Source organism: Zosterops lateralis (genome assembly GCF_965231275.1).
Source record: "Zosterops lateralis genome assembly, chromosome: 22".
Taxonomy (NCBI): Eukaryota; Metazoa; Chordata; class Aves; order Passeriformes; family Zosteropidae; genus Zosterops; species Zosterops lateralis.
The window spans coordinates 3,645,242-3,671,671 of NC_139782.1; the positions used below are offsets into that span (position 1 = coordinate 3,645,242).

General features: G+C 51.9%; 2 protein-coding genes and 1 long non-coding RNA gene across 9 annotated transcripts in view; 2 read left to right on the forward strand and 1 right to left on the reverse strand.

Annotated features, from left to right (window-relative positions):
- KAZN (kazrin, periplakin interacting protein) overlaps nt 1–5,506 on the forward strand; it is an 87,307-nt gene extending 81,801 nt beyond the window's left edge. For all 5 annotated transcript variants that reach the window (XM_083876884.1, XM_083876881.1, XM_083876883.1 and 2 more), the window contains 5 exons: nt 30–200; nt 961–1,150; nt 2,393–2,523; nt 2,778–2,828; nt 3,439–5,506. In XM_083876884.1, the coding sequence (XP_083733010.1) occupies nt 30–200; nt 961–1,150; nt 2,393–2,523; nt 2,778–2,828; nt 3,439–3,606 (711 nt within the window). In that variant the 3' untranslated portion in view covers nt 3,607–5,506. The remainder of the gene's footprint in view (nt 1–29; nt 201–960; nt 1,151–2,392; nt 2,524–2,777; nt 2,829–3,438) is intronic.
- Nucleotides 5,507–10,530: 5,024 nt separating this feature from the next.
- LOC310918251 lies at nt 10,531–14,894 on the reverse strand. Its single transcript, XR_014591618.1, has 3 exons — nt 14,795–14,894; nt 13,965–14,131; nt 10,531–11,358 (listed from the first exon to the last, which is right to left on the reverse strand). It is a non-coding gene; the product is annotated as an uncharacterized lncRNA (long non-coding RNA).
- On the forward strand, nt 11,945–24,299 carry TMEM51 (transmembrane protein 51). Of its 3 annotated transcripts, none has more exons than XM_083877101.1 (3): nt 11,945–11,996; nt 20,224–20,654; nt 23,147–24,299. In XM_083877101.1, exons 2-3 carry the CDS (start codon nt 20,317–20,319, stop codon nt 23,556–23,558), a joined length of 750 nt encoding a protein of 249 aa, XP_083733227.1. In that variant the 5' UTR covers nt 11,945–11,996; nt 20,224–20,316; the 3' UTR covers nt 23,559–24,299. The 3 variants fall into 3 exon arrangements, with proteins under 3 accessions (XP_083733227.1, XP_083733228.1, XP_083733226.1); XM_083877102.1 differs by lacking the exon at nt 11,945–11,996 and adding an exon at nt 17,912–18,014; XM_083877100.1 differs by lacking the exon at nt 11,945–11,996 and adding an exon at nt 19,188–19,296.
- Nucleotides 24,300–26,430: the final 2,131 nt, after the last annotated feature.

The following is a 26,430-nucleotide window of genomic DNA, read 5'->3' on the forward strand; positions in this document are numbered from 1 at the left end:
TTCCTGATGGGCACCCCGTGTCCCGGCAGGAGAGCGAGGACGCGGTGAAAGCCCTGGCGAAGGAGAAGGATCTCCTGGAGCGGGAGAAGTGGGAGCTGAGGCGGCAGGCCAAGGAGGCCACGGACCACGCCAGCGCCCTGCGCTCCCAGCTCGACCTGAAGGACAACCGCATGAAGGAGCTGGAGGCCGAGCTGGCCATGGTGAGCTGGTTAATTGATACATATCTGAGTGTTTGCTGCAGTGGTGTTGTAGCAGTGCATTTCCACGCTCAAACAAATGTTTCCAAACAAGGAAAAGGGGGTTCTGTAACACCCATGACTTTGAAGGAGAAGCACCAGAACTTTCTGTGTTTCATTCACCATTAGTTGACCCAGTGGCAGCACAGGGGCACTGGTTGGGCTTTGGAAATGTTTCCCAAAACCTGTAGCTGTTTCTATTGGCAGCAAGTCAAATTAGCCCCCCTAAAATATTAAGTATTTAAGAAGGAACTCAGGTACTTTTTTGAGGTGTCTTAGTCAGGTGTCAGATCCTTCTCTGGCACCTGTGCATGACTTTTGTTCTTTTGTTCCTGCATTGTTTGTTATTTTCTCTTCTATTAAAACCTTTGCTTTACAAAACACACCCAAGGAGCCATCTGGCAATATTATTAAGCCACTCTGGGAGGTTGCAGGTCAACCCTCAGACTTGATACATCTTCACAGGGCTCATTACACTCTGGCCACGTGTAAGACTGTATCATGGTTGCATTACTGCAATAATGAGAGGAAAATATTCCATCTCTCAAAAAGAGCTTGATATCCTTGGCACAGGGAGCATCACTCAAAAATAACTTGATATCCCTGGCACGGGGAGTGGCACAGTTGGGAGAGTGGGTTTGCTGTGCAGCGTGTTGCTGCTTGTTCTGCTGCTCCAAGAGATGTTCACATGGTTTTCCACCACCACCTTCATGTCGTTCTCCAGGCCAAGCAGTCCCTGGCCACGCTGACCAAGGACGTTCCCAAGCGCCATTCCTTGGCCATGCCGGGCGAGACGGTGCTGAACGGCAACCAGGAGTGGGTGATGCAGGCCGACCTCCCGCTGACCGCGGCCATCCGGCAGAGCCAGCAGACCCTCTACCACTCACACCCCCAGCACTCGGCCGACCGGCAAGGTGGGCACCCCATGGGTCAGGATGTGGGGAGTTATCAGGGCCAAACCCCTCATGGGGAGGGAAGGAGATGGTCAAAACTGCTCCTCGCCCAAATATGGTTTTGGAAGTTGATTGCGGGAGTTCAGGACCTCTGGGCTACCAACCAATGGGAAGCCATTTATTGTTTATATTAAGCTATTTTTATATATATTTTATATATTCTAAGTCAGTGGTCAATATATATATTTTTATATTTTTCATTAGGCTATTTTATATATTCTAAGTCAACTGTCAATATATATATTTATATCTTACATTAAGCTATTTTTATATATTTTATATATTCTAAGTCAATGGTCAATATATATATTTTTTATATTTTTCATTAGGCTATTTTATATATTCTAAGTCAACTGTCAATATATATATATTTATATCTTACATCAAGCTATTTTTATATATTTTATACATTCTAAGTCAACTGTAAATATATATATATTTATATTTTACACTAAGCTATTGTTATATATTTTATACATTCTAAGTCAACTGTCAATATATATATTTATATTTTACATTAAGCTATTTTTATGTATTTTATATATTCTAAGTCAATTGTCTATTTATATCTTACATTGAGCCATTTTTATATATTTTATATATTCTAAGTCAGCTGTCAATATCTATATTTTTATATTTTACACTAAGCTATTTTTATATATTATATACATTCTAAGTCAACTGTCAATATATTTTTATATTTTACACTAAGCTATTGTTATATATTTTATACATTCTAAGTCAACTGTCAATATATATATTTTACATTAAGCTATTTTTATATATTTTATATATTCTAAGTCAGCTGTCAATATATAATTTTTATATTTTACATTAAGCTATTTCTATATATTTTATATATTCTAAGTCAACTGTTCACATGATCACGCATTATTTGATTGGAGGCTCTACACTGTCCACATGTTCAGCACTTATCCTTCAGGACATGTGATTGGTCACAGTCCATCACCACATCAGGCCTCCTTTATCTAGTTCTTGCATTCTTGGTATTCTCTTTCTCAGGCTCTTCTTTCTTAATTTAGCACTGTTTTCTGTCCCAGTAACCTTGACAAACTGAGAGCTCTGACGAGACTAACTAAAGACGGTTAGGCTGGTGCACATTGTGGCCTAAGCCATTCAGATACATTTCTGCAGGAAGTGCACCTTTTATCTTTGGTGGTGTTAATTCCCTGTTTCCCGCAGCGGTCAGGGTGAGCCCCTGCCACTCCCGGCAGCCGTCCATCATCTCCGACGCCTCCGCGGCTGAGGGCGACCGGTCGTCCACGCCCAGTGACATCAACTCCCCCCGGCACCGAACGCACTCGCTCTGCAATGTGAGGGCCTGACTGTGGGGGCTGTGATCCCCTCCTTTGGGGAGATGGGCTCTGGGGGTTCCGTGGGGTCTGCACTTCCCAAAACAGCACTGGGTTTGGAATAGGGGGTGGGTTGGGGCTTGGCTGACCTGGAGTGCTGGTTTATCCCAGCCCCACTGCAGTTCAGCTGCACAAACGTTGCCTTTTGCCCTGGGGGTGGAGGGTTTGGGGCTGTATCAGGGTTGATTCAATGGATCCATCTCCTTGTGCCATAGGGGGACAGTCCTGGACCGGTACAGAAGAACTTGCACAATCCAATTGTACAGGTAGGGCACAAATCCTGCTTGTGAGACCCTTTCCTGTGCTAGAAAGTTCATGGGGGTGATGGGTCAGAGGTACCAGTTTGGGATGAATGGAAGTCATCCTGAATTTAAAGTCTGGGATGTCTCATATTCCCATAATTTGCCCCAAAGTCCAGGTAATGCCATAGGCATTCACTGAGCTCGGGCTTATTGCAAGTGTTGATTTTTATAAGGTCCAGCCAGAGCATGTTATTCTTCTGTATTTGGCCTTAAAACATTGGGACATTTTTGCAATCCAGACAGATGCTCTGACTATTTATTCTCAGAGCTGGAATCCCGATCCAGTTGAATTAAAGAGGCCAAAATCCCAGAACTGCGGAGGGGGGGCCCAATTTCACTGCAAATTCCACCACACGGATTTCAGGAATATTACTGTATTTTGGTCCAGGACCTTTACATTACTTTGGGCCTGGATGAAAATATTTTGTGGGATCTGGATGCAAACATTTTTTGGGACCTGTACCTAAATGTTTTGGGATTGGAATCACATGGTCCATCATCCTTGATGTGAGCAATGGGGAAAAGCAGTGAAGGACAAACCATATGCCCAAACTTGTGTCTTCTCCTCCCACAGTCTCTAGAAGACCTGGAAGACCAAAAACGGAAAAAGAAGAAAGAGAAGATGGGCTTTGGCTCCATCTCCAGGGTGTTTGCCCGCGGGAAGCAGCGCAAGTCCCTCGATCCCGGTCTCTTCGACGGGACGGCCCCCGACTACTACATCGAGGAGGACGCGGACTGGTGACGGCGCCGGAGGCTCTCCCGGCCCTGCACATGTACATATCCCACATCCCACACCCCGTCCCACCCGTGGACGTGTTACCTGTTGTCTTGGGAGCGATGCAGCTGTGTCGTAACTTCAGTTTTTTTCCCCCTTTTTTCTTTTTTTTTTTTTTTTTTTCTTTTTTTCTTTTCCCAACCCAGTAACTCCTTTGTTGTCACTTCAGTTTGTCAATTTGGGTAGGGGTTTTGTTTTTTTTCTTGTTTTGGGAGAGTTTTTTTGTTTCTTTTTTTTTTCTTGTTCTTTTGACAAAACTTGAAACTTGAAGGACTGCTGTGTCTCTGTAAATACGAGAAATATTGTGCACTTTGTGCTTGTGACGTCTCTTGTCCGAAACCCGCTGTTTTCCGGAGCCCAGCCCGCGGGATGTCCTCGCTTGGGGACGAAGGACCTGCCCAGCTGAGGGATCTTAAGAGAGAAAACACACAAAAAAACAACAACAAGAAAATCTCCTTCGCTGTGATGTCTTCCTGGCCGAGCCCCGCGGAGGCAACCCGGGCTGGTTGTTACGCCTGCCGGTCTGGAAATGAGTGTTTTAACGTTCCTTTTTAGTTGTTTTAATTTATTTGCACAAAAAAACCAGAGGAGCTATTCTAACTAAATTATTGCAGAAGTTTTGGGATTTTTATATTTTTCCACGTCGGTTGGGAATGGGGCGGGGAGGAGGAAAAGGGGGTGTTTGTACTGTACTGTCCTGGGAAGTTGCTGTTGGGGGGGATTGGGGCTGTGGACCCCCCAGCCCGGGCTCCCTCAGCTGCCCCAGGAGCACTTAACGCCTTGGAAAACGCAAACCTAAACACGTGCCGGGAAATCAGACTGGGGCAAGCCGGTGGGAGCTTTGTCTGTTGTTTTTCCCTGCTTTTGGGGGGGCTCACCCTTTGCTTCAAGTAAAATTTAGGGGGATCCGGCACGAGCTGGGAGCAGGGGAAAGGTGATATCCCATCTCCCAAGACGTTATCCCAGATAGGGCCGGCCACCCCGCCCCAGTTTGGGGTGTCCCTGCCGTCAGAGGGGGCTGGGGAAATCGGTACGAGTCCCCACTAGGGAGGTTTTTCTGGCTCTGGGGTGATTTGGAAGCACAGGTGGAGCTTGTTTTTCCAAATCCCTTTTGGAAATGCCCACAAACCAACCCCCCAGCGCGGCGGTCTCTTCCCCTCTCCACTAACACGTGCCGCGCTCTGCTTATGCCAAGATAAGTACCTTATGCTTTAATGCTTACAATATAATTTTAAGCTCTTAAAAAAAAATGTATTAAGATTTATTTAATGAACTATAATAGTGTATTATTTTTCTTAATTCCGAAAACATGCGCCCTGGTTGAAAAGAAAAAAAGAAAAAAAGGGTATTTTGTCTTAAATCACCCAACTAAACCGATGCCCTCGCGCTGTGTATTCCATTCCAAGGGATGATGCAGAGAGGCCATGGAGGGGGTGACAGAGGGACCAGTCCCCCTGGGCTTTCCTGGGGTGGCAGGGCAGGCTTTGCCCCATGGCATCTTTTCTCTGCAGAGAAGCATTTTTATACATTTTGTTGGGTTTTGTTTTTTTTTTTTGGGGGGGGGTTGTTGGTTTTATTTTGTTCTTTTTGCATTTTTTATAATTTAAACTCTAAACCACCAGAACAGATGAGCGATCTCCTTGTTATCGAGTAGTTTCCTTTGCATTTCAGCTTTTTTGTAAATTAGGAAGTAATTCTAAAAATTACTAAGAGGATGATTTATTTAAAAGAGAACTTTGCTAAATAGCATATGAATTATGGGTAACATTAGATTTAACTTTTCCCCCTGTGAGCGGGGGAGAATCCTTGAAGGCATGGATGCAAATATAAAATTATAAAAGATCTAAATAAAGCTTATTTTAAAGTATGGATGAACTCCATGTGGTTTAATTGGAGAGCCTGGACAGGTGTTGGCATCTTTGTTGTGGCACCAGGGTGCAAAAATCAAAATGTGATTTTTGGGGGCTCCAAGGTGATGGGAGGATTCAGGAGAAGGCTGAGCCAGCTTTTCCCAGGGCCAGCTCCCAGCCAAATGCCTGCTCCTGGATGCAATAATGCTGGCAGGAGGCTGGGACTGTCTGCATCCCTGTGAAATGAGGATTTCAAGGGTTTAAGGTAAGTAAGGACAGCCAGGAGATGTCCTGCTCAGATATGGAAAATATAATGAGAAGGACCAAGAAGAGCAGAAGGGATGGAGAAATCAGAATGTTGTGCCCCAACTGGATAAAATATTATTATCAATGTACAGGTTGATTTTATTATTATTATTATTGTTGTTGTTGTTACTATTATTCAGATGACATTGGTCACCTGTAGGGCTGTGCCAGCACTTCCAGTGGGACCTGGTGCCATTTTGGGGTCCATGGCCGTTTTGCAGGCTGGAGCAAAGGCAACCTGCAATGAGTTTCAAGCCCATAATCAGGGTACAGATCAAGAGACGTACCTTTCCTTCTTTTTCCTAATAGAAGCAGCCTCCTGGGTTTGGGAGCAGCTGCAGAGCAGGTAAAAGCCACCATAATCTGAAATGAGGAGAGCTGGAGCAAAGAAAAAAAAAAATCTCAGAAGACAGCTGGCTCTCCAACTCGATCACCTGCAGCTGGAATCCAGCATTAATGGGAACTACAAGTAGCATTAAAGGGCAACTGCTGAGCACAGCAAATGAGCTGGCACAGACTGTGGTGGGATTTGCTGCACTTAGAGCAGTTCCTCGCTGAGATTTGGTGTTGTCCTTTGTGCATAGCATGGGGTGCAGGTGCTCATCCATCCCATCTGTGGTTTTAAAAGTTTGGGGAGCCTTTTGGGAGCCAGGAAGGTGTCAGAGTGCCACACCAGTCCTGGTAAGGCTTCTGCCCCTTACGCCATAGGAACCCTGTGTAGGGTGACACAGGGGTCACCTATACCAGAACCACAGCAAGCAGAGGGGCCACACTCTGTGATATCCTGGGCTGTGGGACAGTTGTGTGGTGGCTTTGTCCCCCCTAACCTGCTCTTCCCTGGCAGTGGAGGCTGCAGGAGCCCCATCCCTGCTGCATCCCCCTCATCTCTGCTGCATCCCCATCTCACCAGCCCCATCCCTGCTGCATCCCCCTCTCACCATCCCCATCCCTACTGCATCCCCTCTCACCATCCCCATCCCTGCTGCGTCCCCCTCACATCATCCCCATCCCTGCTGCATCCCTCTCTCGTCAACCCCATCCCTGCTGCATCCCCCTCGCATCATCCCCATCCCTGCTGCATCCCCCTCGCATCATCCCCATCCCTGCTGCATCCTGCTCACATCATCCCCATCCCTACTGCATCCCCCTCGCATCATCCCCATCCCTGCTGCATCCTGCTCACATCATCCCCATCCCTGCTGCATCCTGCTCACATCATCCCCATCCCTGCTGCATCCCCCTCCCATCATCCCCATCCCTGCTGCATCCCCCTCGCATCATCCCCATCCCTGCTGCATCCTGCTCACATCATCCCCATCCCTGCTGCATCCCCCTCGCATCATCCCCATCCCTGCTGCATCCTGCTCACATCATCCCCATCCCTACTGCATCCTGCTCACATCATCCCCATCCCTGCTGCATCCTGCTCACATCATCCCCATCCCTGCTGCATCCCCCTCCCATCATCCCCATCCCTGCTGCATCCCCCTCATCCCTGTTGCATCCCCCTCTTATCAGCCCCATCTCTGCTGCATCCCCCTCTCATTATCCCCATCCCTGCAGCCTCCTCGCCGCTCTGGTTGCTGCAGGACCGTGCTGCGCTGCTGCCACCGTGTGAGCAGTCCCCGATCTCCTGCGCCCCCGCTGTGTTTGTTTTAGGTGTGACTCGCCCGCGTTGGTGCACTTTGCACCGCACACGTTGCTGGGCACACGCTCACAAGAGCTTTTTCTCTGGTGAGGACTTTAGACTGAGAAAGGCAAATATTCCAACGCCACATCAGGGCTTGGGGTGTTGTGTGGGGTGGCCAGGGTACCCTGCAGAGGGGACACCCCGTGTCCCAGCACCCTCTCCTGGTGTGTGACCCAGCTGTGCTGGTCCTGGCATCACATCTGGGTGAAATTACAACAGAACTGGGTTTACCTGCCGTGCCACAGCCTTGCACTGGTAACCTGTGGGTCAGGAATGGGGTCAAGAGGTCACAGCAGGGAAACAGGGGTGAGTCTGGGACATTTCCTGCCTCTATACTGACTCACCCCATAGCTTTATCTGGTGATCTCCCTGAGCTGGATTTTTGGAGATGAGCTAAACCAATGTACCCCAAACAGATGAATAAATCATCAGGAGGTTGGTGAGGTTTGGCATGGGGTCGGTCACAGAGTGTGTGTGATGGTATCTCCCCAAAAGCTGGTGTCAAAGGCTGCTGCTGAGCCTGCTGGTTTATTGCTCAGGACTGCTGAAAGGCTGGGAATGTGCCTGTCATTAATTCACCTATTTTTAGTGTTTTCCCCGAAGGAGTTTTCCACTGGTGCTGCTTTGTGTGTACAAAGCCAGAACTGGAAGTGTCTTTGAGCCCTGGCCTGTGCAGCCCAGGGGATGCAGCAGTGCCTGGTGGTATCCCCCAGTGCAAACATCCTTTGGGACGTCCTGCTCTGCCACTGTCCCTGCAGCTGGCCCCACTTCAGCCCCTGTCTTTACCTTCCCACTGCCCTACACAGCCACAAGCACCAGCAGAGCACAGACCGAGAGGCTCCGGGACACTGGAGCTGCAATAAACCCTCATTTCCAGGTAAGAAGGTTTCCTTGAAGTTTTATCACTGCTAATGATTGATTTCCCAGCATTTTCCTGTTCTTGGGCACCAGCCCTCATTCACCATCTGATCCTGATTTTGAAAAGCTGCATTAATCTCTGCTCAGCCCTTTTCAATAACCAGCTGCACAACACCACCACAGCTCTTCTCTTCCAGCCGTGCTCTCCTCAAACTCTGGATCTCCTAATCCCAAATCCTGCCCTGGCCAGAGCTTCACCAACGGGATGCAGCAGCTCCAAGAGGAAGCAGCAGGTTATTTACTGTTATTCCTGTGAGCACAGCAGCTTTATTTACAGTTTTCCAGCTGCAGACGTGTGTGTGCTTGGAGCGCAGACGGTGACCTGGCACTGGTTGAACTGGTTGTACTGGAAGCACCAGGTCCTGACAGCCTCGGGGACAGCAGATCCTCACCCCACCAGGAGATGCTGGCAGGTCCTGCCCTTCCACCGGGAGCGTGAGGAAATGCCTCCCAAGTGCCTGGTTTTCCTCTTTTTTTTTCCCCACCTGCATGGCAGGTTCCCAGCCTGCAGCCCTGCAGGGACTGTAAATTGGGGTGCAGAAACTAAGGCATGAGGAAGAGAGAGAAAAGTATAGACCAGAGTGTGTGGGCTGGGAATGGGATCTGAGGGAGCCCATCATGGAGCAGGCTGGGATGGATTTTCATCCTGGGGGCAAAGCTGGGGCCCTGCCTTGTTCCATTATACATTATATATATAATATTTTTGGTGTTAATTAGCTGTTAACTCTATTAATCATCAAATCACAGAATAGTTTGGATAGAGAGAGACCTTAGAGAGCATCTCATCCCACCCTGCCATGGGCAGGGACACCTCCCACTGTTCCAGCTTGCTCTAAACCTCATCCAGCCTGGCCTTGGACATTTCCAGGGATGGGGCAGCCACAGCTTCTCTGGGCACCCTGTGCCAGGGTCTCCCCACCCTAACAGGGAAGAATTTCTTCCTCATATCTAATCTAGATCTACACTCTGCCAGTTTGATCTCATATCACCTTGTTCTATCATTACATGGCTTTATAATAATATTATAAAGTATAATATAAATGTGCAATCTGGTGGCTCTGCTGACCTGCCCCCCAGGAATGGGCTTTGCCTCTTTCAGGACAAGCCATGCAGCTGTGGGTATCCAGGAGTCACTTGGAGCAGTGCTCTTGGCTCACTGTTGGGAAGTTTTGGGGAATCCAGAAACATGTCCAGGCTTCCACTGGTGAGTTTAATATACATATTGAGCACTTTCAAGCAGGAAAAAAGCAGGGAGCAATTTCTAAGGCAGGATAATGTGAGCCCCTGGCACCCCTGCAGGTAACAGGGCATCAGGTGCCCCTCTGAAAGGCCCTTTTGTTGCCTGCTGATGGCTCTGATGGGGCTCCAGTTTCCTCCTTGCCATTCCTGTGCTCTGTACCCTGCATACCTGGCTGGATAATCACCCTGGAGAAGTCCCAGCCTGGGACTGGGCAGGGAGTGTTTGCAGGGGGAGGGTCTGAGCTGCCAGAGATAAATCCCCACATTGGGATGGCTGCAGAGCTGGAAAGGGAAATGACCCAAGGGATGGATGTGAATATATTATCCCCCAGAGAATGTACATCAGGGAGAGGCAGGTGCTTTAGCAGCCATCCAAGGGGTGAAGGCAAGCCCCCCTTCCTTGATCCTGCTCCACTGCCACTGAAAAGCCCATTCCTGGCCAATATTCAGCTTTGTGGAGTGGGAACCCGAGAAACCACATTATGAATGTCCCCTCTGTGCTCACGGTCTCCAGGGCCTCTGCAGGAGGTGACCTGGCTCGGGCACGGAGCTCTCTCTGCACCAGATCAGTGACAGGGGCTGTGGGAAGGGCAGTTTCCCCCCACTTTCTTACAGAGAAAACAATTCCCTGTTATGTCCCCTGACTGCCAGGGCTGCCAGAGCTGCCTGGGCTGTCGGGTTTGTATTTGACACAGGAAGGTGGAGAAGGAGAGGGGGGAAATCCGCCTGAAGTGGGGAGGACTTGCCTGAGCCAGTGGCCAAGCCGGAAAATACAAAACAATCCATCCGAGGGAAAAACAAATAAATATGCAGTGATGTTTAATAATGATTTCTTTTTATAGCACAGCTCTTGGAGTTGCCCTTTGATTAGAAGGGGGAGGTATCGCTGCCGTGCACCAGGGCAGGTGAGTCAGTGGAAAATACCATTGGCTCCGTGCAGGTTTGTGCTCACAGGGAGAGATGCAGGGAAGCAAGGGGGTATTTCCCAAGCATCCTGAACACCAGTGGCCCCAAGGCAAGGCTGTGGAGCTGAGTCATGCCGGGTGATGTGACAACTTCCCAAGTTTCGTTTGGTTCACGATGGTTTTCTGCCTCCAAAAGGTCTCACAGGGCTCAAGGGACAGGAAAAACTGCAGTGGCTGGTCCAGCAGCTTAGTGATGCAGGTTTTTTGCTTGGATCAGGAGAAAAAACCCACCCTGAGTATCATCTCTGACAGGATTTGAGTCCTTGGTGGTGTTTATTATTACAGCTGGGTGTGAGATGAGACTGGAAAAGCATATCCTCGTTGCTGCTGGGCTGGCAGCCAAGGAGAGGGGACACTGGACACAGCATTAGCTGCACTGAAGTTTGCCAGAGCCCAGCTTTGCTCCCCGTGGGTCAGTCTGGAAACCATGGGAATGTCTGGCTATGAGGCCCAGGCGTGTGGCCAGGAGCCCTGGGAGGGCCATGCCTGGAATGGCTCTTCCCAGCGTGTGAGGGGTTAATGGGAGTGTTTATAGAGGGCACCTATAGAGGCTGATAAAAAACACTTTCCAGGCTCCCTGTGAGTGCAAGTTTGGCTTTGCTCTGTTGAATGCAGTGATGAGCCTGAGTGATTGGAGCTCCTCAAAATGGGGATTCTGCAAACAAAACTTGGAACTGGTGCAGGAACCAGGAACAGCTCATTGCTATAAGGCAGATTTACAAAGCAGGTCCATTGCAAGATGGGTTTTAAACTGTAAAATAATAATAAAAAAAACTTTCATTAAGTGTCGGGAACAGATTTTTCCATGGGAGGGTGGCGAGGTGCTGGCACAGGGCGCCCAGAGAAGCTGTGGCTGCCCCATCCCTGAAAGTGTCCAAGGCCGGGCTGGATGGGGCTGGAAGGGACCTGGGGTAGAAGGAAGGGGTCCCTGGGAGTGGAAGGGGTCCCTGCCATGGCAGGGTGGACTGGGATGGGCTTTAAGGTCCCTTCCCAACCCAAACCATTGCAGGTTTCAAGGAAAGCAGCGATGGGCACTGAGATACATCGAACAGCGATGGGCACTGAGATACATCAAACAAACCGCTCCGAGGGGTGCCCCGATCGGCACCGCCGCTGTGCCCCACACCGGCTCTGGGGGCTCTCCCCGGGGCTCTGGGGGCTCTCCCCGGGGCTCGGGGGCTCTCTCCGGTGCTCTGGGGGCTCTCCCCGGTGCTCTGGGGTGTCCCCGCTGTTGTGGCAGTCCGCCCCGCCCCGCGGTGTCCCGGGCTCCCCCGGAAAGGCTCCGGGGCGGGTTCGGGCCCGGCGGGGCCGCTCGGGAGGCGCCGCCCCGGGAGGGCCGGGCCTGAGGGCGGCGCGGCCCCGCAGGACCCACCGCGGCCGCCGGCGGAGGTACGTGGGGTCCGGGGGCCGGGAGGGGACGGGAGCCCCGCTCTGGGAGCCTTTAGAGCTCTGGGAGCCTTTAGAGCTCTGGGAGCGGGAGCGGGGCGGGCTGGGCTCGGTCCCGGGGGAGCGGGGCAGGGAGCGGGGCAGGGAACGGGGCAGGGAACGGGACCGGAGCGGAGCCGGAGCCGGGTCCGGATCGGGCTGAGCTGGAATCGCTTCCAGAGCTCGGGGAAACACCTGCACAGCGGGGGGAAACACCCCCAAAGCGGGAGCAAACACTCACAGAGCAGGGACGCGCGTTAGAGAGTTGGAGCGGCGGCGTTTGGGGAGGGCAGTGCCTTGGGGACACCCCTGGGGACAGCCCTGGGGACACCCCTGGGGACACCTTGGGGACACCCTGGGGACAGCCCTGGGGACACCCCTGGGGACACCTTGGGGACACCCCTGGGGACACCCTGGGGACACCCTGGGGACACCCCTGGGGACACCCTAGGGACACCCTGGGGACACCCCTGGGGACAGCCCTGGGGACACCCTGGGGACACCCCTGGGGACACCCCTGGGGACACGTGGGCTGGGGGCACCTCGGCAGCCCCGGCAGGCGCTGGGGTGGCCGTGCTGAGGGTGGGGGAAGAGTGGCTGTGCTTTGGGGAACCATCTCCCGGCACTTTGGGGAAGGATCAGCAGCCGGGATGGGGCTGAGCAATCCCCCAAACCCAACCCTGGTCCCCACAGGTGACAGGAGTGTCACTGACCCCAGTCCCTACAGGTGACAGGAGTGTCACTGATCCCCACAGGTGACGGAGTGTCACTGATCCAGCTCCCCACGGGTGACAGGAGTGTCACTGATCCGTACAGGTGACAGGAGTGTCGCTGATCCCTCTCCCCACAGGTGACAGCAGTGTCACTGATCCCAGGCCTGTGGCTGGCGATGTCTGTCCCCGGGTGGTGCAGGAGCTGTGTGAGCTGTTGGGAAAGCAAACAAAGCCCAGGGGAAGGACACCTGCACAGGCCAGGCCGGTCAATGGGGGCTTGGCCCTTCCTGTTGTGACATTCCCAGCAGAGAATGAGCAGTCTGGAGCTTTGAGGGGCTCAGCAAACCTGCAGGTGTCTCCCTGGTGTGTCCCAGAGTTGTTGTCTGCTGATGTTGGTGTTTGATTTTTGGAGGTGACGTGGTGGGCACAAGCTGAGCTCAGCATAACTGGGTTTGTTGGGAGGTGTGGATGTGTCAGCAGAAACCAGCAGTCCCATGAGCGTGTCCCGTGTGAGATGGGCTGCCCTGGGCTCTGTGTGGTGGTTATGGAGCCTGCTGAGATGAAGCTGCACCAGGAGGTGTGGTCCTGGCTTTCCTGGAAGCCTCTCCAGCAGACCTAGGCCACTGCCAGAGGGAATGCTGCCCAACACATCCCTCTGCAACAAATCCAAGCATCCTGCCCTGTCCACAGCCCTGGATGTCCTGGCATGGGAGCCAGAAAGGGAAACCTCCCAGGTGTCAGCAGAGAACGTGTGAGTGTGGGGCTGGTGAACCCAGCCCTGGACTCAGGTGACTCGGAAGTATGTGGAACACCTTTGATTTTAGCTGTGTAATTACACGGGCTGGAAAACCCTTGGCAAGGGAGGTGCCTGGGGAAGGAGGAATGTTTGGCCATCGGTGCCCTGCAGAGAGCTGAGTGTTACTGCCTGGCGCCGTGCTGGTGCTCTGGGAGATGCCAGAGGGCCAGGGCTGGGCAGGGCTGTCTGCTGCTCCCCTGCCTGGAGCCTGGCAGGAGGGACCCCTCCAGCAGCCCAGGTATGTGTCTGTGTCTGCCTCCCCATGCTGCTCCATGCTTTTCTTGTTCCCAGTGTATTTCACAGGCAGAAAGTGATGTCAGGGCTCTGTGGAAGCTGCTGAATATCCTGTGTGAGCAGTGCAGGTGGCTTGGAGCAACATAATCCCCAGCAAACCTCCATCCACATGAAAATTCCTGTGCCCACCTTGTGGAACAGGGCTGCTCTGTGCCTGGCTGCTCCGTGTCCCCAGGCTGGCTCCGTGTCCTCCAGCATCACCCCTCACTCCCTTCCTCACCTGGGGGCTCCTTGGCTGTCTGCAGTGGGTGTTCTTTGTGGTCATACTCGTTGGAAAAGCATGGGGAGAGGTGATGCTGTGTTGGGGGAAAAAAGGTGTTGCTGGAATTGCAGGCAGAGGATGGGGAAGACAGTGCTGGCGAGGCTGATGGTAGCATGAGGTGCCAGGTTAGTGGCTTGCAGGAAGGGGAGTTAATCATCCAGGAGCTCCAGTGGTGGGACAGGAGGTTCTTAAAGCACTGCAGAGGGGCTGGGAGGAAGCAGGAGTGCTGGGTTCCGCTCCAGAGGACATCAAAAGGGCACAGGGATAATGTCTCCCCGTGCAGTGGAGGAGGGTGTGTTATCTGGGCAAGAGGTCCCAGAACAAAAACCAGGGGGAGGCTGTGGAGGAAGGGCTTTATCTCAGCAAAAACAGCAGATGAGAATTTTTTAAAAAATAGTAATTCCAAACTCAAGAGGGGCAAAGTGGAGTCCAAAGGAAAGCAGGAAGGAGAAGGAGTCCAAGTGCTGGGATTTTCCCAGGCAAGTGTGCTTTCCCAGGCTTAGGTGCACAGGGAATTCAGCTCCCTGGAGGGAAGTGAGCACCTCTGTTGCCTGGAAAATAGATCTTCCCAGCAACATTAGAGTGGATATAAAAGCAAACCTTTACTTGAAAGCTTTCAGGTACACAATGTGGTGAAAATCACACATGGTATAGTAATTCTACAATTTTTGTCAGGTTAGTTGATTAGTATACTTACCACATACTCTGCAATGAAAAGGTTGGTTGATTCAGTAGTAATTCCTGGATCCTGCTACACTGGAAGCAGTACAGAGGCTTTTTTTTTTTTTTGCCCCACTCTTGTTTGCCTGTTCCATATTCTGTTTGGAAAACAGAACATCCTTGTAGTCAGTTCTCTTCTTGAAATAAGACTAAACAGTATTTTGGGAAAGTGTTTCTAAGGTTAGCTTATTGTTCCTAAATGTAGAGAAGAAAGATAGGAAAAGTACTAGAAGTTACAACCACGCATTAACAATCTACAAAGCTACAAATATATGAAAAATATAAAAAGCTAAAACTCTCAAGCATCACCCCAAGCCCCCTCCCTGGTTTAGCAGAGCTGGGCCTGAAAACATTAATGTGGCAGCTGGTCCCAGTGCCAGTCCCAGAACCTGGAGCAGGAAAAGGCACCAGGACAGTGTTTGCACAGCAACCAGGACACAGCCAGGGCTCGGTGGCCACGGCAGCATTGTCCCCAGGAACAAATGGCAACGTCCTGGAACACAAATGGAAAAGGACTCTGTGTCCCTGTCCATCACCTCCCTGCAGCAGGCGCCGCTCGGGTGGATGTAATGGAATTATGGGGAGAAGGAGCCCGGAGGGCAGTTTCTGGAAGGCAGTTTCTTGTATCTCAGTGGCAAAGGCCAAGGTGGTGGCTGCTGCACGGTTGTGATTACAGCTCTGGAGTTTGGCTGCCGTGGCCTGTGTGATCAGTGCCACTTCAGAAAGCCTTGGCAACTGTGCCCAGGGTTCCCAGGGACACAGCAGAGGCAGATGCAAATGGCTTGGGAATGGTCAGGCACCACTTTGTGGAGATGGGGTGTTTTGTGAGCCCTGTCCCTGGTGTTCTGCTGTGGGTTGCATCAATCTGAGCCTGGGAATGGGCTTTCCTGTGACACTCTTGTTTTGCAGGAAGTGGCAGAGCTGGAGGCCCTGGACTCCCTCTGGAGTGGGAGTGGGGGCAGAGCCTTGGGCAAGGTTTGAGGAAAACATCACACTTCCCCCAGTGCTGTCTACAGGGTACTGCTGAGGAGGGGTTGTTAAAAATTAAATTTAAGAAAAAAAGATGGTGAAATACCTCTTACATGTCTGTGAGGAATGCTGGGGGCAGTGGAGATGTGACGTGTTCTTTTGTGCTCCAGACAGGAAGTGTAAGCAAAACGTGGAGAAGCCCTGATGGTCTGCATGGGGCTGTCCCTCTGGATTACTGTCCCAGTGTGGGATGCTCTAAAATGGGCTGGGATTTGTCCAAAAGATCACAAATTGGCTAAATCAGCAGCAGTGCTTCTTTTTGTGACTCAGCTGGATTTCTCTGGCTGGTCCCTGCATCCCCTGGGCTGCATCTGGACAGAAACATCCCCATTCCTGGGGCAGGGGGGAACAGGGCAGCAAGAAGGGACTAAAAGAGAGAAATCATGGCAGGGAGTTGGAAGTAGATGGTCTTTAAGATCCCTTCCAAACCCAAACATTCTGGGACTCTGTGAAAATACCTCACCTGTTGCTTTTTAGGCCCCCACATGGAGTTTTGTGTTCCTGGTGGGTCGAAGCCCTGTGTAAGGAGAGCTCAGCATGAGGTTGTGGCCATGGCAGAAATGAGCTCCTGAGGATGTCCCAGGCCAGCAATTAGCAGGGAAGGGGATTAATGAGCAGGTTCTCTGGCTGGAAGCATGACTGGGAAGGGAGAGCCTTGTAATCTAACACAGAGGAGACTGGATTCTTCGGATGGTTGGAGAAGGGGTTTATTTCCCCCCAGAATTTTCCAGAAAATTAGTTGTATGACTGGTGATGGAGTCACCCTCTGGTTTCTGGAGGCAGGTGAGGGGCTGTGTCTCTGTCCTGGGGGGTGAGGAAGCCCTGGAGCTCATCCCATGAGCCTGGTGACTGTTCCCTGGCCCGCAGACTCATCTCTCGTGATCCTGTGACAAAGGTGCTGCTGCTGGAGCGTGAGTGGGCAGGTGATGTCAGGCAGGGGAAAATCCAAAGGTTGTGGAGGGCAGAGCAGTGTGGGCGCTGCTGAGGGCACCAGGGCTCTCGGGCTTCCTCCTGAGTCACCGGGATGTGAACACGGTCTGGGCTGACCTGGGCTCTGTCCCCCATGGAGGGGAAGCTGTTCCTGTTCCTGCTGCTCCACCGTGCCAAAGCCTTCGGGGCGTGTAGTGCTGGGAAAGGCTTTATCCCGGACCTCCCCATGCCCGATTAATGCTTGGAAATGTCGCAAGAGCATCCCAAAGGCTCCGGCTGCCGCGGGAGGAGGGGAGAGGTGCGGGGAGCCCGGGGGAGGTGTGCTGGGTGCCCCCTGGGCTCTGCAGCCCTGCCCCAGGAGTTTAATGGTTCGGAGATCCTGCTGTAAATCATTGCCAGGGCAGGGCAGGGGCGAGCAGGGAACGGGATGGAGACAGGTCTGGTTTACAGGGAAGGGGCTGGAGCACTCAGGCATCACTCACCCACCTGATGTGGGGACAAACTTTTTACAGGAAGGGACAAGGGGGGATGGTTTTAAAGCAAAAGAGGGATAATTTGGGTTGGACATTTAGGAAGAAATTCTTCCCTGTGAGGGGTGAGGCTCCGGCACAGGTTGCCCAGAGAAGCTGTGGCTGCCCCACCCCTAGAAATACTCAAGGCCAGATTGGATGGAGCTTGGAGCAACCTGGGATAGTGGAAAGTGTCTCTGTCCATGGCAGGGAGTGGGATGAGATGAGCTTTAAGGTCCCTTTCCACCCAAACCATTCTGTTATACTGGGATGAGCATCCAGACAGTGCTGGACTGAGGCAGAGACAGCAGCAGCTCCCTTCCTGGGATACTGATGTCACTGTTGGAGCAGAGATAGGAACAGCTCTGGAAAGCCAGGAGAGCAGCTAATTCAATGGAGAGATAGACTGGAACAGCAGGTCTCCTGCTTTAATCTGATTGCTGGGCTGATGGGTAGCACTGCAATGGATCTGTGAAAAACTTCCAGGCACTGGGGTGACGTAGGAGTTTAAATCCTGCCCACTTCCAGCACTGAGGTGCCTGAGGGATCCACAGGGGCTGTGAGCAGGCACAGAGATTTAGACACCACGGGTAGATGTGACCAGCCCTGTGTGTGTTCTGTGCCCACCGTGGGTGCAGTGGGATTTTCCTGCCCCAAGGCCAAGCTGTTCTCAAGTCTTGGCTGGCTGATGTGTTTGTGGCAAGAATGGGAGCTCAGCTGGATCATCAGGTGAGGGAAAAAAACCCCACAGGGCACAAGTGGAGAGCAAAACCTTTGTGTGGGAGAGCAGAGGCCAGTGCTGGTACCACCAGTCAAAGCCCTTGGGTGGGAGGATGGCTCTTGGGATGCAGGTGAGGACATTCTGGGTGCAGAGTTTTCCACATCCTCAACAGCTGCTCACTAGGATGGAATTGAAGCTGGGCTCAGGGGATAGCTTCCCCCAGGAGCACACAGAGCACAGCCCCAAGCTGGAGCTGGGCTGGGCAGGGAATGACGGGCTTGCCCCTGCCTGCCTGTGGCAGCTCCCACTGGGTTGGGATCCACAGCTCTTGGCTGTCCCACAACCCCAGAAAACCATGGCAGACGAGACTTTACCCTGCCCAGACCCATGTGGGGCCAGGGATGTGTCTAGAGGGGCTGGGACACCCCTCTGGGAGTCTCCAGAGCCGTGCTGGAGCCCAGGCAGGGAGCAGGGAAGTTCCTCAGCAGATTCCTCCTCCTGACGCTTGCGTGCGTGTCTTTTCCTGCTGCAGCCGCTCCGTTTCCTGGGAGTGCTGTTTTATTCTGGCCCTTGACCCTGCAAACTGGGCGTGCACTCAAGCTAAACAAGCAAACATGAAGCTTTTGAGCTCAGGAGGGTTGAGCTGAAGGGTGTGTGGGGGTGTGTGGATATAGCACCACTGACAGCACAGACCAGAGGCACCTCGAGCCCAGCCCAGCATCAAGAAGCCGGGGAGGGAAGGAGAGATCCCTGACATGGCACATCCATAAATCTGCAAGGCTCACTGGGATGGGGCAGTTCTCTTGTGGGGATGCACGCTGCCCACCCAGGGACTCGAGCCCAGGGATGTGAGTGGGCAGGAGATGTGGCTCCTGTGTGTGATAATTTTTTGTAAATTGAGCACATTTCATCCCGGTGACTCGGCAAACATTCAGAGGAGGAGTTTTCCACCCATGGCCTGGCTGGTGGGGAGTGTTTGTGCTCAGACATCCCCCAGGGATGCAGTGGGGACACTCAGCTCCAGCCTGTGTAGCTCCAGGGAGGGCCAGAGCCAGCCTGAAGTGAACCAGGGGCCCTACCAAGGGTTCACCATCCCGGCAGCCTTTGCCAGCAGCAGCTGGGGGAAGCCACAGAGTGGAGTTGGCTGAGAGAGAGGCAGTTTTGGTTTCTGTTCTCTGGGCAGGAAGGTGTTCCAGGGCAGGCAGCCAGCGCCGTGAGGAGCCCTGCTCCCTCTCAGACGGGATAAGAGGAGAAGCTGTTCAGCTAGAGATGCATTTCTGGAATTTCCAGGTTGGTTTGCATTGGCAACAGATCTTGAAATGGATTTTGACAGCCTTCTTTTGGTGCTGTGAAGCTGTCAGTTATCACACTCCTAAGGAGAGGCAATCTAAGCCCTGAGCAAACATCAGTGATTTGATTGTTTTCAAAGGTTGGTGGATATTACAGCTGTAATATGCACCAACCTTTGAAAGGTAGCAAAGGGTGGGGATGGGAAGAGCCAGGAAGGAGCGCTATCCTGACACGCACTCCTGAGGCACGGCAGCCTGAGATCCCAGTGCCAGTTGGGTGAATTGGTGTCGTGGTGGCTGCAGAGCCTTTTGCTGTTTGCCATGTACTCACCTCTGATGGGTCTTACAGTGGCCGGAGTGTAGTGAGTCCCCTGAAGATGTATCAGGTCTGAGGGTTGACCTGCAACCTCCCAGAGTGGCTGGGGATAATATTAATTATATATTTATAATTATATAAATTATATTATTATTATTAATATTATAATTATTTAAAATTTAATAATATTGCAATACAGCTCCTTGAGTGTGTTTTGTAAAGCAAAGTTTTTAATAAAAGAGAAAATAACAAACAATGCAGAAACAAAAGAACAAGAGAATAAAAGCCGTGCGCAGGTGCCAGAGAAGGGTCTGACACCCGAGACACCCCAAGAAGCCCTGAGCACCTCTATTCTCCTTAAATACTCAACGTTTCAGGAGGGATGGTTTATTTTGCTGCCAATAGAATCTTAGATACATTTCTGAGGAGCAGCTAAAGAGACCTCTCAAATTGGCATTTGGCCAATTACTGTCAGGACAGGAAAGACATTTCTGGGGGTCATTTACCTTACAAAAACAGCCAGGGGCGAGTCTTAAACCTCTTCCTATATGGACCCACCTGCTGGGGCGTGCAGTGCCTTCCTACCCATCACATCTCCCTGTCTGTCCCCAGAGCTCTCATCCTGCCCGGGGAGGAGCCCACACACATGCCAGCAGGGCTGCAGCCCCCGGAGCCATGCGGTGACGTGGGGACCCCTCAGCAGCCATGGCCCAGTCCCGGGCCAACGGGTCCCACTACGCCCTGACGGCCATTGGGCTGGGCATGCTGGTGCTGGGCATCATCATGGCCGTGTGGAACCTGGTGCCCGGCTTCGGGCCCCCCGACAAACCCGGCGGCAACAGCAGCAAACCCGACCGCGGCTCCGGGGGCATCCTCAAAAGCAAGACCTTCTCGGTGGCCTACGTGCTGGTGGGGGCAGGCCTGCTGCTGCTGCTGCTCTCCCTCTGCCTCAACGTCCGCGACAAGAAGAGGCAGAGCCAGGAACTGGCCGTGGCCCACGTGCAGCGCCAGGTGTCCACAGAGCCCTCGCAGCAGGAGGACAGGTGAGGAGGGGTCTGGGTGTACAGGCTTCTGTGGAGGGCAGGGAGAGGGAACTCTGCAGAGCTGAGATGTTCTAGGAACAAGTGGTTTTATTGCAAGGGTCGTGGGTGAAAAGGGCTTTGCCTTCAGTCACCAGCCTGGGCTGGAGGGAAGCCCCAAAGAGAGAGGGAGAGAGAGGGTGTGAGGTGAGGAAGGTAAAAAAGCTAAGAGGGGTAAGAGAGAGGTAAGAGAGAGAGAGAAAACCTTATTACAATCCATTCTATCTCCTTTTGTGTTGAATATTCTAATTTACAGTGACCAAACGGCACGAGATACAAAACCCACAAACTTTGTATGCAGCCCATGAGAACTGCTATATTAGCATGTCATCCTATATTCTAAACTCTAAAGACTACTTTTCTTATCTGCCTTTTCCCTGATGCCTTGGCAGGGTGGAGAGGGGCTGCATTCTTGGGTCCTTTTGTTTTCTGTCCTTCAACCCATCTCCAGCTGATCACCATCTCCCTGCCTGCCATGATCACATCTCAGAGCTGCCCTTCATTTCTATTTCACTCACAGGTTTTACATCTCCACTATTTCTTACCAGACAATCATATCCACAAGCCCTTCCTGTCCCATCTTTCCCAACATCTGGGGACAGAGGGAGTGGGGCTGGGTGTGGGATGAAAGCCAAGAGCTGCTGTTGTTACTCAGGAAGGTCTGGGGTGAGGAGGGGAAGGCAGCTTGTGCTGAGATAAGGAAGCCACATGCTGTGATTTGTGCACGGGAGACACAGTTTTCATGTTTGGATTCAGTGTTTATTAATTCTTATCTAAATTCTTATCTAAAGTACAGTCTCACGTGTCGTGAGTTCTAACTAACAAAAAACATAGAAATAGGTATAAAATACCTATTTTAAAATTAAAATTAAATTATTAAAATACCTAATAGAAATAGGTATAAAATAGGTAGAAATAGGTAGAAAATGGATGCCTCTGCCTCTTTCCAAGGTCTTTTAAAGCATAAACTATCCAATAATGAGATGACACCTATATTATTTATAATATATAACCCAATAACTGACCACCCAAGGTCTGCAATGCAGACCCTGTCACCCAATTAGAAGAAACCACACAAAGCCATAAAGAAGAAGGTGAAAAAGAAGGACTTAGCCTATGCCCAAAATCCTCCATCTTGGTTTATATATATTACTTTATTCTAAAACCTTAAACTCTTAACTTTTCCACCCTGTGATATCACACACTTCTATTCAAACTCCACACCCACAATCCCAGTTCTATCACTCAATTTTGGAAGCCTTCTCCATGGCCTCAGGTCAGTTGCAGTGGTTTTGGAGGGGTCAGTGCCTGTCAGCACAGAAAGCCTAAAATTCTCAGTGCCCAGGGTTCCAACAGATTTATGTCCTGGAGATGGGACAGGAATGACTCCAGCTGTATTTATGTAGCTGTAAGTGGAAGGGAGCCTGTTGGTGTGTGAGGTGGGGTCTGCACAGAGCTGTGGTCAAGGCAGCCTTGGGAGAGGTGCCACTCCTGGCTTGGTTGGCAACAGGAGAGAGCTGAGAGAACACTGGGCACTGTGGTGGGGGACAGAGAGCAGGAGGCTCCTGCCACAGGCTGGGAGAGCAGCCAGAGGGGCAGGAGAGGGGCTGGCTCTGCCTCCCTGGGTGCAGCCAAGGTGCCAATCAGCCTTGGAGACTGGAGTTTAGACCTGGAGAAAGTCTGTAGGGCTCTGCTGTTTGCTCAGGGAGCTTTGTGGAGCAGAGCAAAGGCTGCTGCCAGAGCAGGCACAGTCTGGACAAACACAGGCACAGGGGAAGTCCCTGTCCACCAGCACAGCTCCCTGTGCAGAGGGAGGCAGGGGAGCACTGGGACAATGTGGGGTGCAAGGGGACAGGAGGGGACAATGGCTCTGCTGGTTCTTGTCAGGGTCTGCAGATCCTCAGAGATTTTCCATGTTTTAATGGAAAGGTAAATTGCAGCAACCTGGGATAGTGGAAACTATCCCAATAAAAAATAATTATCCCAATAATAAAGAATAACAAAGAAATGGCATGTATTGTGTGCAGGTACCTGTGCATAGATGGTGGCATACAGCAGACTTGAATCTCTTTGCAGAAAAACTCAAGGTACCCAACCCATAAGACATCAGAATTACAAAGATAGATAGGTGATGTCCTTTTCTAATGTATTTTGACTGATTTTTGAGAGTGGAGAAGAGAAACTGATGTTCTCCTGCGGGAAGAAATCACTGCTGGGCAACAGAAAAAACTCTGTGGGCAGAGAAAGTGATGATCAAATACAGCCATAAGCCACAAGGAAATAAAATGTGTCTGAACTTAGGTGGGGTCATGATTTATTCTGTCAAGCAAAAGGAAACTGGCATATTACGTAGAAGGGCAAAAACTATTTCTGGTGGGGCGGGGTGCTTTTATTCTTTACTCTCCATCCCCTTCCCAAAACGATGTGCTACCCAACCTTAACTCTTTCCCCTCCAGCCAAGAAGAGGATGAAGACGTCTCTTCCCAATACTACGTGCCCAGCTACGAGGAGGTGATGAACACGGGCTACTCTGAGCCCAGAGACTCGGACAGGAGCAACAGGCTCAGCGTCTCCCTGCCCTCCTACGAGTCCCTGGCGGGGCTGGACGAGGCCAGCCCGGCTCCGGGGACGGCTGGGGCAGAGCAGGGCACAGAGAGGACGCCCAGCCGGCACAGCTCCCGCCTCAGCAAGCGCCTCAAGCCCCTCAAGGTCCGCAGGATCAAATCAGAGAAGCTGCACCTGAAGGACATCAGGCTGAACCTGGCGCAGGGCAACAGCAGCGTCCCCATCACCATAGAGCCCCTCACCCCCCCGCCCAAGTATGAGGAGATCCAGGAGAAAATGCCAGTGAGCCAGCAAATGCCTTAAAAAAGAAGAAAAAAAAAAAAAAAAAAGAATCTGTGATGCTGCTTGGTTGAGGGTTTTCTAAAACCTCCCATGCCAAGAGGGGCTTGGTGTGTGGGTGCAGAAGCAGCCAGGGCTCCCTGGGAGCTGCCACGGGGAGGACGTGATGTGGCACAAGGAAGGGACTCGTTTTCCCTGGGACTGGGTTTTGCAAAAGACTCTGGGAAAAGAAACCTGAACACCACAAGTTCTGCTGCTGTGAAGTAAATGAAGGCTGGACGTGCCAAAACTCACTTGTGGTGTGTGATATGAGACCACCCAGTGCATCCTCTCATCTCCTCTCCCCCTCACTTCCAGCAAGACTTTTCCAAGCCACCAAACTGATACTGCAGAAGGATTTTCCAAGTGGAAAAGTGAAATGTTTCTTTTTTTGGGGTGTCTTTTCTTTCTGAGGAAGGGGAAGCGCGTTGCCAGAGCAGCACCACGGCTTTCCCTGGCTCCCAACTGGGTTGGGCTGGTGGCCCAGAGCCAGCCCTGACTCCTGCCAAGGTCTCTGCTGGCTGGTGGGAAGCAGCTGAAAGGGGCTCCTCAGGGAGAGGATGGATTTCTTGCCTCCGTTGCTTTCCCTCTTGTGTTTCGTGCTCCATTCGAGGCAAGTGGGTGACTCTGGGGGGGTTGGGAGCTGTGTGTGCCAGTGCCAGGGGTGAAACCACTGCTGAGCATCCTGTGCAGGCAGACTGGCCTGAATAAATGTTTTGTACGTTGTGTTGGGGTGTGTGTGTTTTGTACATTGTGTGTGAGTGTGTTGTGTTATGCTCTGTGTGTGTTGTGTGTGTGTGTGTTGTGTACTTGGCCCTTCCCAAGGTTTGTGATCCATGGGCAGATGCTGCTCCCTGGGCATCCCAGCCCTGTGTGGGCTTCCAGCAAAACTATCACCCACAAAATCCATCAGCCCACGCAGCCACGGGCTCCCTGGGCCAGCCTGAGGTGGGATGTGCAGGTGGCTTTGCCAGTGTGATGCTGATATCAAAATCCTGGGATCATGTAGGTTGGAACAGATCTCCAAGGTCATCAAGTCCAACCAGTGACCAGCAGTGCCGTGTCCACCCCTGAGCCATGTCCATGTTATGGCTCAGCAGAGGTTGGCTTGGTGCTGTAGTTGATATAAGGCATGAGAGGAATCTAAGTGACCAAAACAAAGGCAGAGAAGAGATGCTGGCCCAAACCACCCAACAGTTTCTCTTGTTAATTATTATTTCCTATTGCATCTCCTAATTTCTGTTGTTTTGGACAAGGGCAGGGAGTGACAGGGCTGAAGTGAGTGGGTTCAAACTGGCAGAGATTTGCAGAGCAGCTCTACTTTGCCAAATCTGCGCCTTCCGCCTCGAAATGAAGCATGATGAAATCTTGCAGTACTTGTGAGGCCAGATTGGGGTTTGGTGGTGGCAAGTATGACTTTTTCCCTTTATTTTCTGCTGTAAAAGGATGTGTGGCAGCCTAGGACCAAGGAATACTGATGGAGAAGCACTGAGGGGTGACAGCATCCACCTGACAGCAATGTTTATCCCCTTGCCTGAGGCTGCAAGACCTGTTTCTGTTAGTGTGTGAGCATGATATGTAATAAAAAAATAAGTAAAATTTAGGGCAAAAGGGTTCTTTGGCAGCCCTGGCAGTGGCACAGCCCTTGGGGTTTGGGATCCACGTCCTCAAATATGACCCCAGCTGATGGAATCGCTGTGGCCACGTCAGCACCGAGCTGTGTTGTGCTGCCAGGAAAGTTGCTTGGGAAAAGGAGAGGGAAAAAAAAACACCAAAAAACCCAACCTAAACTAAATAAAACAAACAGGAAAACACCCCCAGGCAGGCAGCAATGGGCTGTAACGTGGCCACGGTTTCCAAGGCTACTGCAGCCACTCTGCCAGCCGGGACACAGCCGCTTCTGGGGTCAGTTTGGACAATTCTAGTGCGTGAGTTGGTTGAGCCACTCGTGGCTCAGGTTGTGTCTGAATGAGAAGTTGGATTCAGGTGAGGGGGGCAGGCAAGGTGAGCCTTTCCAAAGCTCTCAGGGTGTTTCCAACCGAAATCCAACACCACGATCATCAGGAGCCTCAGAGAGGCCACATTGTGCTGCAGGTAGGGCCGAGGCCACTGAGCATCCTAAAACGGGGGGAGGGTGGAGGGAAGGGAAGAGAATGTGCTGGAGGCCTCCGTGCAAAGTGTGGAGGTACCAGTTTGTGCTGGGGTTGATAACCAGAAAAGGGGTTTGGCAAAGCAGGGAAGAGCCTGGAGCCACCTCCAGCAGCATCCCCTGCCTGTCCCTTGCTTGCTCCCAGTCTGCAGGTGTAGCAGCTCGTCACGCAGCCCTCGAATTCTCCACCTCAGACAACAGCTTCATCCTGCAGGACTTCAACTCAGGGTGAGCCCGGGGGATGTCCTGAGCTTCAGCACGGCGGGAGCATCCTTGGAGCTGGTGGTGGATGGGGCTGCCCAGGTAGGGCTGGGGATGCCCGGGGAAGTGCCCAGGGAAAGGTGCCCAGATAAGGATGGGTGGGTTCTGCTGCCCAGGGAAGGGTGACCAGATAAGGGTGGGTGGGTTCTGCTACCCAGGGAGAGGTGTCCAGGTAAGGATGGGTGGGGATGTCCAGGAAAAGGTGCCCAAGGAAGGGTAGGTGGGTTCTGCTGCCCAGGGAAAGGTGCCCAGATAAGGGTGGGTGGGGATGTCCAGGGAAAGGTGCCCAGCAGAGGTGGGTGGGTGTTGCTGTCCAGGGAAGGCTCCAGAAGCAGGAACTCGCTCCCAGCTCCTCTGTGAGCAATTCTCGGGAAAGGCGTGGAGGCAAACGAGAATCTGGAGCTCCCTCTGCTGAAGAAACTCGGGCAGTTCGGTGGGGAAAAGGAA